Source organism: Tachyglossus aculeatus, chromosome X1 (genome assembly GCF_015852505.1).
Source record: "Tachyglossus aculeatus isolate mTacAcu1 chromosome X1, mTacAcu1.pri, whole genome shotgun sequence".
Classification (NCBI taxonomy): Eukaryota; Metazoa; Chordata; class Mammalia; order Monotremata; family Tachyglossidae; genus Tachyglossus; species Tachyglossus aculeatus.
In genome coordinates this window covers 25,079,182-25,091,450 of record NC_052101.1, presented here as the reverse complement: position 1 = coordinate 25,091,450, position 12,269 = coordinate 25,079,182, and the positions used below count along the sequence as shown (strand labels likewise).

General features: G+C 46.9%; 1 protein-coding gene across 4 annotated transcripts in view; it reads left to right on the top strand.

The window, feature by feature from the left end:
* The window catches only part of TENM2 (teneurin transmembrane protein 2), a 921,151-nt gene that overhangs the window by 889,358 nt on the left and 19,524 nt on the right, over positions 1-12,269 (top strand). For all 4 annotated transcript variants that reach the window (XM_038772468.1, XM_038772467.1, XM_038772466.1 and 1 more), the window contains 4 exons: positions 1,227-1,459; positions 2,428-2,582; positions 3,707-4,581; positions 10,092-10,267. In XM_038772468.1, the coding sequence (XP_038628396.1) occupies positions 1,227-1,459; positions 2,428-2,582; positions 3,707-4,581; positions 10,092-10,267 (1,439 nt within the window). The remainder of the gene's footprint in view (positions 1-1,226; positions 1,460-2,427; positions 2,583-3,706; positions 4,582-10,091; positions 10,268-12,269) is intronic.

Sequence of the window (12,269 nt, the reverse complement as noted above, 5' to 3'; positions counted from 1 at the left end):
AGCAGACAAGTTGTGGAGCTGGATCTTAAACCCAGGGCCTTCTGACTGCCGGGCCCATGATCTATCCACTAGGCCATGCTGCTTCACGTCAACCCAGTGTTGGAAATGGTTGGTAGGAGAGGCTTAGTCCCGGTTCAGTTTGATCATGTTTGACAGAGGAATGATCCAGGGAGGATTCGGTTTTACTATGTTCCTGAGTCACTCCTGGAGCACAAGATAAGCACTCAAGGAATGCCTGTCTATTTTTTCAGGTCACTGAGATATTGTTTAGCCCCGTGGAGCACTACAGTAAAAGCTTCTCAAACCAGACTCTTCAAAGCTGAAAAATTCATATATCCAAATTAGCCACCATTTGGGTCAAATGAGAGAACTCAACAATCTGAATATCTGGGATTCCAGACTGGTCCCATGCATTCCAAGAATTTGAACTTTAGCTGAGTAATACCTTGAATTGTTCCAGAGCCCAGATAAGTTCACGCGCAGTCCTATTTACCTGGTCTCCTGAAAGAAACTAGGGTCCAGAGTGGACTCTGCCTTTCTGAGTCAAAGCTTGGTCCCCTGAGCTTTCCCAAGTTAACCTGGCTCCAAATACATCTCCTGTCTCAGCATTAAAGATTGGGAGGAAGAGTTTATTGCTACAGCCAAGCACCCCTCACCAATTGCCAGTTTTATACATAGGCACACCAAGGGATCAGGGGCAGAGATCGGAAGGCCCAAGGGGAGCCACACGTTTCAAAGTTAAGAAAACACTGGCTGCCCTCGTATTCGTGGCTCCGGTGATTTCTAGTTTTGAAAAAGAGCAGATTATAAAGGAGTGGATATTGTCAAACTCTTGCAAGAATGCTAAAAAATTACTAAGAGCACACTCAGCACAGGGGGAAGAATTGAAATTTGAAACACATGCAGTTAATACTGCACAGACCACGCCATATACACAACTAGTAACTATGCAGGGTTTGTTGGGTTTTTTTCATTCTAGCAAAATGAAGTAACAGTATATTAGTGCAGTGGGAAATTAGGAGTTTCTAAAGAAAAGTGAAGAGCTCAAGTCCAGATGAAAGTAACTAAGAGCCATGATATGATAAATGCTAAATTATTTCATTAGTTTCTTTCCAGTTCACTAAAGTGGAAAGAAACTGGAGAAGCTAATACTCCTTATAGGATTTCAGACTTTTAATCATTAACCATCTTTTCTTTTCCTTTTTTTTTAAATTTCTCTTTTAAAGCAACAATCCTGCCCATAAGTATTATTTGGCAGTGGACCCCGTCTCTGGGTCACTCTATGTGTCAGATACCAACAGTCGGCGAATTTATCGAGTCAAGTCCCTGATGGGAGCCAAAGATCTGGCTGGAAATTCGGAGGTAGTGGCCGGGACCGGAGAGCAGTGCTTGCCCTTTGATGAAGCCAGGTGTGGGGATGGAGGGAAGGCCGTGGATGCCACACTAATGAGTCCTCGAGGTAAAAGAAGCCAAGAGGCTTAAAAATAACATGTCTGATGCGAGCTTGAGTGTCTCATTGTCTGGCCTAGATATAATTAAATCCAGTAATTAAATCCCTGCTTTCTCTGATATAATTTAATCATGATGGATTGGCAAGTGTTTTTCGCTTAGGTTGGTGGGGGTTTTTTAATTCTCCCCTTTATCCATGAATTTATTTATGTGTTCAAAGTGAACTTCTGCTCTCCCTCTGTCTGTTACAAATGGTGAGCAGAATTTTTGTCATTCCTTTCTCCATCAATCATTCATTCAGTCAACCAGCGGTATTTATTGAGCATTTCTTATGTGCAGAGCACTGTACTAAGAGCTTGGGAGAGTACACTAGGTCTCCTGAAAAAGAAGGGACAGGTAGAAATGTTAAGTGGGTTGTTGACAAGCTTCAGTGCTTTGGTGTCCCCATCTACAAGCTGGGGACAGATGATCCTTGGGTTATTGTGAGGAAAAGTGAGTTCATATATGTGAAGTAGTAGTCGCAATGGTAAGCATGTTGAATGACCACTTGTACTAAGCACTTGGGAAATACAAAACAAAGAAGTGGCGTGTTCCTTGCCCCGAGGGGGCTTATATTGCAACAGGGAAGACCGCCATAAACGGACTTATAAATGGAATAGTCAAAATAGACAGTTGACTGCGAGATTGGTGAAACGCATCTACAAAAGTGCTGAGGATGGGTGTAAATAGGTTCGTAAGTGCTAGGAGTAAAATGTGAAGCATTTTGAGATGCTTGTATGAAGATCAGTTCCCAAACTCACCTGCTGCGTAACTTCCTAAGGGTGCAGTAACTAGACCATGACTCTGCCCAGCCTACTCCGAAGAGGTGTGTGAGTTGGTCAGAGTGCATTCTGCAATATCTCTCCTGAGCAGCCACACCTTCCGTGAACCTGGCATTGAAAGGAAAGACGTGGTCAGAATGCTGATTTGTCTGTACAGGTATCGCAGTGGACAAGAATGGGCTCATGTACTTTGTGGACGCCACTATGATTCGGAAGGTGGATCAAAATGGAATCATCTCCACCTTGCTGGGTTCCAATGACCTCACAGCGGTCCGTCCCCTGAGCTGTGACTCGAGCATGGATGTCGCCCAGGTCAGACTTCCCTCCCCGCTCCTCTGTGTTCTTCCCGCCAACCCGGCTGTCCTGGCCTCAGTGTTCTCCTGGGAAGGGAGAGGATGCCAGACTACTCCAGGGGATGGTTAGAGAGGAGAAAGAGAGAGCTTGGGGGAGTGCAGAATGGTGGGTAATAGGATGAAATTCAAAGAGAAGCTCACTCTGACCAGAACTAGAGCCCGCATCGTTGTAAAGAGATTGCAAGTAGCAGTTTCTGTGGAATAATTCTCGCTCCATCATCACTGCAGATTTGAAAGTATAGTCTCCTAGGTCAATAAGGTCAATCAATCAATCATATTAATTGAGGGCTGACCGTGTGCAGAATACTCTCGTAAGCGCTTGGGAGAGTACACTGTAACAGAGTTGTTAGACACATTCCTGTCCACAAGGAGCCTACAGGCCAGAGAGGGAGACAGACATTAGTATAAATAAATAAATCACAAATATGTACATAAGTGCTGTGGAGATAGAGGTGGGGTGAATAAAGGGTGCAAATCCAAGTGCGAGGGCCACATAGAAGGAAGTGGAAAAAGAGGAAATGAGGGCTTCATCGGGAAAGGCCTCTTGGCCGAGATGTGCCTTAAATATTAGGCTTTGAAGGTGGGAAGAGGGACCACCTGCAGGATATGAAGGGGGAGGAAGTATCAGGTCAGAAGCAGGATGTGGGCAAGGGGTCTTCGATCAGCCAATCAATGGTAATTATTGAGCACCTGCTTAAGTGTGCAGAGCACTGTACTAAGCCTTAGGGAGAGCACAATCCAATAGAGTTGGTAGATATAATCCCTGACCCAAGGACCTTACAGTCTAGCTCTTCTCTGGTAATCTAAAACAATCACCCCCATGCCGTATTGCTTCCATTCATGGCACAGAAACTACAATGTAGAGCCACGAGGAAACTTGTTCTCGTTAACAGTCTAGCTCTTCTCTGGTAATCTAAAACAATCACCCCCATGCCGTATTGCTTCCATTCATGGCACAGAAACTACAATGTAGAGCCACGAGGAAACTTGTTCTCGTTACATACCCATTTTGTACCCATCAAACCCTAGGAAAATTTTTTGTGATAGGGGCTGTTCTCTAACCAGGCATCCTGTCACCTGCAGGTGCGTTTGGAATGGCCCACCGACCTCGCCGTCAACCCCATGGACAACTCCCTGTATGTGCTGGAGAACAATGTCATCTTGAGGGTGACCGAGAATCACCAGGTCAGCATCATCGCGGGGCGGCCCATGCACTGCCAGGTTCCCGGCATCGACTACTCGCTCAGCAAACTGGCCATCCACTCCGCCCTGGAATCGGCCAGTGCCATCGCCATCTCCCATACCGGCATCCTCTACATCACCGAGGCGGACGAGAAGAAGATTAACCGGGTGCGCCAGGTCACCACCAATGGAGAGATCTGCCTCTTAGCCGGGGCGGCCTCGGAGTGTGACTGCAAAAACGACGTCAACTGCAACTGCTACTCTGGAGATGACGCCTACGCTACGGACGCCATCTTAAATACCCCATCCTCCTTAGCGGTGGCCCCCGACGGCACCATTTACATCGCTGACCTGGGAAATATCCGGATCAGGGCCGTCAGCAAAAACAAGCCCATTCTGAACCCTTTCAACCAGTATGAAGCCGCCTCCCCTGGAGAGCAGGAGATGTACGTGTTCAACGCAGATGGGATTCACCAGTACACCCTCAGCCTGGTGACGGGAGAGTACCTATACAACTTCTCCTACAACGCCGACAGTGACGTCACCGAGCTGGTCGACAACAGCGGCAACTCTCTGAAGATCCGCAGGGACGCTACCGGCCTGCCCCGCCACTTGCTGATGCCCGACAACCAGATCGTCACGCTGACCGTGGGCTCCAATGGGGGCCTGAAAGTGGTCTCCACCCAGAACTTAGAACTCGGGCTGATGACCTATGATGGAAACACTGGCCTCCTGGCCACCAAGAGTGATGAAACGGGATGGACGACATTTTACGAGTAAGTGGGCTTAAAGCTATCTTCTTCCCCCCTTAAATGGACCCCACAGGTATTGCAATGACAAGGCTATCTTCTCCCCTGCTAAACGGACCCCATAGGCATTGCAATGACAAACACCGCTCGTTGCTTAGGATCCTCTTTGAAATCATTGCGGGAGGGACACTTATCTTTCTTAGTCCTGTCAGGTGGCAGAGCGTCTCTGCAATTTTCTAGTCTGGCACGAGGCCCCTCGGCTCACCCCACAATAAGCTCCAAACGCGTCAGACTGTCCTTGTTTTGGAGGGATTCCAATAGCTCGCATTTCCCTAAAATTCACATCCCAACTTTGCTGTTCAAACTTCAGGATATTGGGCACACGCTGCACATGGCAGATAAAACATTGATTAACTTCACTGATTATTCATGTTTGCAGTGGGTGCGGAAATTAGATCCTAAAAGCTAAGACCCCGGTGGGGCTTCTATAATTTGCCGATAGTCCAGAACCGTACTTGATTGCACAGGCAGGTAGATAAACTCTGAATTTCCTCTTTAGCAGAAGCAGATCAATACAGATAAAGTGCTAGGTATATTAAAAGATGTGAGAGCCAGTCATATTTCCCCTAACAATTATCTCATACTTAATAGTCCTACTGTTTGTTTTGCCAAAGAGCTGCTTTGCTAGCTCCTGCAGCTATCTGTCAAACTGCATCCTGCAGGTATTAACTGGTTGAATGCTGATTGGCTGGAATCGACAAACTGTGGAGTAAAATTTACAACCAACCAGTTGGTCCTCGGCATCACTGGTTGCTGTGATTCCATTAACCGTATTTTGTTGGTACCATCCACACCTAGGTGAGCGGGACTGCTGTCCCCGCTGTGGAGGTGTCACTACCAGCCAAACTTTTAATGAGTTTTAAAAAAAAATAAGATAAGGAGAAAGAAAGGAACAGAAGAAGCCCCCATTGGTGAGCTGGCTACATTAGAGCCCGCAGCACAATCACTTCCTTATAAAATTCTGAAAATGCTTGGAGAATGAGGAAGGGAACTGATGCCATCTTCTGGTCATTCCAACGCTTTAGGTTCCACACACTAATTTGTTTCCTCCACGTTCACACAGCTCGTTAGCCGGGCTTTGTGATTTCCCTTTCCCAAGCTCGAAAGCAGCTGTGCAAGCAATAGAGCCACCTCGTCACTCACCAGTATTATTGCCCAGGAGTCCGATACATTTTCCCTGGGTTAGGCCTGATGGTCGAGGAGACTAGCCCCGAGACGATTTAAATGCTAGTGTGAGGCCTCCCCTCCTCCTATCCCTCCACAATGGTGGTCCCCCTGGTCTCCTGATTTCTCTATTTTTCTCCCTGAATGTATCTCCTCTTGGGTCCCCACCTCGTGGGATCCTGTTGGGCAATCAGCAAATCAGCAGTGCAAACGAACGGACATCAACCTCCAGCCTCGGTACCCAGGTTTCGCTACATTTTGGCATTTCTTCCCTTTCCACGCCCCGGCAGGAGCCAGTGTTGGGAAGCCATCTCCTAGGGCAGATGCTGCCAGAGCACTCACAGATGTCCGGGAAAGGTTTCCACCGACAGACTTCTCGTTATGGGTTTCACAAGTGAAGCAAGAAAGATCACAGAAATGCCATGAAGACGTGTCACAGAGACGAGGCCAGCACAATAGGCTTAGGAAACAGGATAAGATGGAAATGTGTTAATGAATCACTGGGTACTTTTATTCACACCTACAGGACAGCCAGGAATTGTGCATAATGGTACCTTTGTGCCTGGGTCCAGGGATGGATCTTGGCTGCGATCTTGGTGGCTCCCAGGCAGCCTCCCCTAAGGAGAGAGCATTCCTATCCTTGTGTGTTTGGCTTGTACTGCCAAGGTGCCAACTGAGAAGGAAGAGGCTGGGGTGGAAATCTTGGCTCTCCTCGATGGTCAACCTGGGTTCAGACTACCCCCTACCTCCCCCGCCTCCAGCATGGCAATCCACTCACCAGCGGTGTCATGTTTGGTGTGACAAGGCTGAATGCAGCTGTGAGAGCCTGAGAACCAGTTTCCAGTACCAGGGCAGAGCTCAGTAGAGGCTTGCAGCGGCCAAAACCATTTCATGAGCTGAAGGGAGTTACTCTCTCCCTGAAGCCACTGAAATCCCCAAGTCCCAGTAGCCTCCCCGATTCTTGGCAAGGCAGAATTGGCGGAGGTACAGAGTGAGGATTCAGTGACCTAAACCATGCAGCCTGCTATTATGGGCGAATTCCTATAATCTCAAATCTCAGTGTCCATCTCACTCAGGAGAAATTCCTCCCCTCATCAATCAATCGATCAATCAATGCAGGGAACATGTCTACCAATTCTGGAAAATTGTACTCTCATAAGCACTCAAATAAGATTGATTTATCGAGTGCTGATAAATAAATATGTAAAGTTTGTACATATTTATTACTCTATTTTACCTGTACATATCTATTCTATTTATTTTACTTTGTTAGTATGTTTGGTTCTGTTCTCTGTCTCCCCTTTTTAGACTGTGAGCCCACTGTTGGGTAGGGACTAGCTCTATATGTTGCCAACTTGTACTTCCCAAGTGCTTAGTACAGTGCTCTGCACACAGTAAGCGCTCAATAAATATGATTGATTGATTGATTTCGTGAACAGCAGTATACTAAGCGCTTGTACTCACCCCCTCTGCCCATTTCTCCTTGCTTACAAAAGTGCAGAGGCCTTTCTGGTGATGGGGTCGAGGAGCAGAACTGGAGACCGAGTCACACTACCACCTCCCTGATCCTCTCTCCTCACCCATCTCCTCCTCAGGGCCTGTCTGCCTTGAGCTGAACTCTGCAGTCAGCACAGTTCATCTGTCTCTCTCCTGTTTACCGTGTTAATTCTAGAATAACGATTAACGTACAAAGGGAAGACACAGGTTTATACCCACATAGTTTGGTTTTTGCTTTTGTTTTTCCACTCAAACTGAGGGAGCTCCAGCTAGGCCCAAGCTGTGCTCTCAAGTTTTTGAAACTTCCGACTTACAAAAATGAGCTCCCTGAAACCTGGGTATGGCACATTTCACATTATCCATACTTACCATCTTCTCGGGGCTGTGGTTATGGTAACCCCCAGATCTTCTGTGGTGAAGGGAAGGTGCACATGAGATGGGGAAGAGAAATGCCAAAATGTCTTTCTGTTGCTGGCAGCCAGGGCCAGATTACATCTCCTGACATCTGAGGCTATTAGCATTTAGTGTACTGAAGGCCCTCGAAGCCCTGTATTCATCCGTCCATCCGTTGGCCGCCTTGGCTGTTTCCTGGCCTGCCCTGTGCACTCAGCCCGATGTGGGGAGCTTTCGGTCCCCAGCAGAGAAGAGAGTTTCCCGTCACCTCCGAAGTGTTGTTTGCTAGAAACCAAAGCCCCGAAAGGTGGGACCGAGACACTCATCCCAGGGCCTGCTGCTTTTTCTCCAGCTTGCAGAGCCAGTGCCCCTTGAAGAAAGGTCAGGAAGATTCTGCAGGGTGAGCTCGGAACAAGCCCCCACTGGAGCCCACTGCCCCCCGAAATAAGGACAAGGGAAAAGAAGCTGCCCCAAGGAAGCAGCAGCATCGGCCCAGCCTGTCTGAGGAGGCGATGGGCAGGCAGCACTGAGACCCACCAACAGCTTTGCCTCTGCCTCAGCTAGCTTGCCAGCTGGCAGATATAAGAAATGTAAGAAGCTGCGTGGCTTATTAGGAAGAGCATGGGCCTGGGATTCAGAGGAGCTGGGTTCTAATCCCAGCACCACCACGTACCTGCTCTACCTTCTCTGTCCCTAAGTTCCCCCATCTGGAAAACGGGGATTCAATACCTTTTCATTTATTCATTCATTCAATCATATTTGTTGAGCGCTTACTGTGTGCAGAGCACTGTACTAAGCACTAGGGAAGTACAAGTCGGCAACATATACAGTCCTTGTTCTCCCTCCTACTTAGAGTGTGAGCCCAATGTGGGACGTGATTATTTTGAATCTACCCCAGTGCTTAGTACAGTACTTGGCACATAGGAAGCACTAAACAAAACACCTCAATTATCATTTGTACTGAGCATCAGTCTTGCAAGGTAGAAAATCCACAATTCCTCTATATTGTCTCCCTAGATACAAGCAACCTGATTTGCTTGTGTCCACCCCAGCGCTTAGTACAGTGCCTGGCACATCGCAAGTACTTAACAAACACCAGAATCATTATTGCCGCATAGCAAAAATGAATAATAAAAGCAATAATAAAAATAATAATGAAAGCAAAAAGCAATAGTTATCATTATTATTATTGAAAGCAAATAATGAAAGCAAAAAGCAACAATCATGAGAAGCAGCGTGGCTCAGTGGAAAGAGCACAGGCTTGGGAGTCAGAGGTCATGGGTTCTAATTCCGACTCTGCCATGTATCAGCTGTGTGACTTTGGGCAAGTCACTTAACTTCTCTGTCCCTCAGTTACCTCATCTGGAAAATGGGGATTAAGACTGTGAGCCCCATGTGGGACAACCTGATTACCTTGTATCTCCCCCAGTGCTTAGAACAGTGCTTGGCACATAGTAAGTGCTTAACAAATACCAAAATTATTATTATTATTATTATTGTCTCACATTGGCCCGTCTGCACTCTATCTGTATCAACTCTCTTGCCAAAGTGAGCCCCACACTGATATGGCTCTGCTCTGCCCTCCCTCCCTCCCACGGAGTCTGAGGTGTCACTCTAGGATTCATTGGCTCCCCCAACCACCTCCTGCCACTCTCTCTACCCTGCCCACCGAGACAGCAGGGAGAATAAAGGGGCTCAGTGGAGAAGGAGGGTGCAAGGACTTGATTAACTCTTCTGTGGTATATAATTTGGATACATACATATATGAGAAACAGCATGACTTACTGGATAGAGCACGAGCCTGGGAATCAGAAGGTCATGGGTTCTAATTCCAGCTCCACCATGTCTACTGTGTGACCTTGGGCAAGTCACTTCACTTCTCTGGGCCTCAGTTACCTCATCTGTAAAATGGGGATTAAGAGTGTGAGCCCTATGTGGGACAGGGACTGTGTCTAACTTGTATCTACCCTTGTGCTTAGAACAGTGCTTGGCACTTAGTATTTAGCCAATATCATAATTACTGTTATATATATATTACATATATATAAATGTATTTGTGGGGGAGTCCCTGTTAACCCAAGACCCCGGGCTACAGCCCGTAAAGCCCCATGTTAATCGAACCCATCCGAAAACATTTTACCTCCATTTGATTTACCACCCCTCCCATTTGTGCGGCGACTGTTGCAGGAGAGTAGTGCAGGCTCTGGCGTCATAGCAGAGGCCCAGGAAAATCCTCTGGTCCTTCACACTGTCTGTCCGGTGGGAGTCTGAACAAGCCTCAGTATCACTAGCCTCAGCATTTTCTCCATTGGCAGGGGCCTGGGAATCCCTAAGTGTGGGGCTCTTCTGATGCTCTGAGTGATTTTGAACATCTGGGTCCCTCTTCCCCCTGGTGACTCTTCTTTCCCTGATGTGTTTATTAGCTATGACCATGAGGGCCGCCTGACCAACGTGACCCGCCCCACGGGGGTGGTAACTAGCCTGCATCGGGAGATGGAGAAGTCCATCACCATCGACATCGAGAACTCCAACCGTGATGATGATATCACTGTTATCACTAATCTCTCCTCCGTGGAGGCCTCCTACACTGTCGTACAAGGTAGGGACATCACAAGGGCCTCGGTTCCCATTCCCCAGGCATCTCCAGGGGAGTCTAGGCTGAGGCAAGGAAAGCACAAGGGCTTCCGGGGTGAAAAGAGTTGCCGGGCTCCGTGGGAGAACCTCATAGAATCCTTGAATTCAAGGGACTTCAAGAGGTCATGAGGGCCCCCTGCTTCCAAGCTAGTCAGTACCTAAACTATGCAGGTACCCCATTCCATGCCCCCTGCCCCATTCTTATTTTTTTTTAAGATTTTCAGGAATGGAGACTTCACAACTTCCCTTGGTAGCCTGTTCCATTAAGTCCTTTCACCCTCGAGATGCCAGAAGGTTCAATTAAGACTTCATGACAGCTCTGTAGGTAGGACCGGCCCCCCAAATTATATTGGCCTGCTGTCACGCTCCTCATCACCATGATCATACCCACTTCCTCCTCCTCCTCCTCCTCCTCCTCCTTCTCCCTGTCACGAGAGCCAAAACACCCAGGTTTTAGCTCCAGCCCTACCACTGCCCTGTTATGTCATCTTAAGGCCAGTCTTTCTGTGCCTCAGTTTCCTGATCTATAAAACAGGACTGACAACACCGTCCCCTCCCTATTGCAAAGGGATTGTTCCAAGGATAAGATTATATGAGCGATGCAAAGCAATCTGGAGAAATAGAAGCACCACACAACGCAAGGTGTTATTATTACCACCAATTTACCGGCTTCCAAAATCCACCATCATCTGCCCGGCACACATACCCAGAGGTCCTGCCCTGCTCCTTTCACCAACATAGATGTTAAGGAAACATCACAAATAGGATAAATAGAACTTTATTAATATCTTTCAGTTCTACTGCCCGATTTCCTTTGAACGGACTGTAACTTTGTCCAAGGCCCGAGCATGGGTATGAGTACCCTAAAATCTAAAATCCTCAGGGACTACCTAGCCACAGGCCACAAAGATCAAATTGCGGGTTACAGTAGTTGCCATCCATGTGGTGCAAACACAGAGGCTGGAGAGGAGAGGAGTTGTGCAGATTAATTTTTCTTTTAATTAAGAGATAATGTCAGTGGGCGAGCACATTGTCAAAGGATAAAAGTGTCCTCCCAATAGATAAATGGTGACATTTATAGACTATTATCCCACAACATATCCTGTTCCAATGACTTTATTTCTGCTCTGCCAAATGATTAATGATGTAGATTCTGTCCTTCTGTGTGAAGCCTGTGGATAGTGGAAAGACAGCTGCATGCTATATATGCAACTGGATTGCTGAAAAACCAGGCTCTGATTGGTCAGAGAAGCCAGCTTCATTCTCTAGGAGAAACTGGGATCAACTTATTTGTTTAAAGAAGTTTCTGACCTGAGTTTTCTTCTTGTTTCTTGTCAATAAATAAAAGGGTCAGAAATCTGATTGACCATTACGGATTCCATTTGAGAGAATAAAGAGGAATAGACTCAGGGGACTTAGACCTGCCAACTCCCATCCTCGTCCTGTTCAAGTCTCTCACACCTTTAAACCTTGATGATTCTGTCTACAATGGAGACACTGGGGAGGGGAGAGCACCTTTGACTTCCTTTCAGGAAAGAATTCTCCAAGATGCTCCCCCACTGTGGCCCAGAGTGGATTAAGGATTCTTTGTCTATCAATCCCATCACATCCCGTTCTTCCAGATATGGCTTTTCTTACCATTGTTTTTTCCCCGTCCTTTTCCATGTAGCCAAAACCCAAATATCAGGGATATGATTGGCACGAATTGTGCAGATGACAGACATCATCACATATCTAAATTGAATATTAATATTCCTCAAAGAGGATTAGAACAACATCATGGCATAATTATATCTAGGGCTCCACATATTAATAGTGTTGTTCTTTATACAGATTAGCAGCATTTTCGGTGCCCACCTCAACATTGTATGCGTACTAATTGCAGTCAGACTTCTCTGACAGCTGCAGAGCACCATGGAAACCCATAAAAATAGGTGAACTGTTCTCTTTATGACTAATAAAGTGGC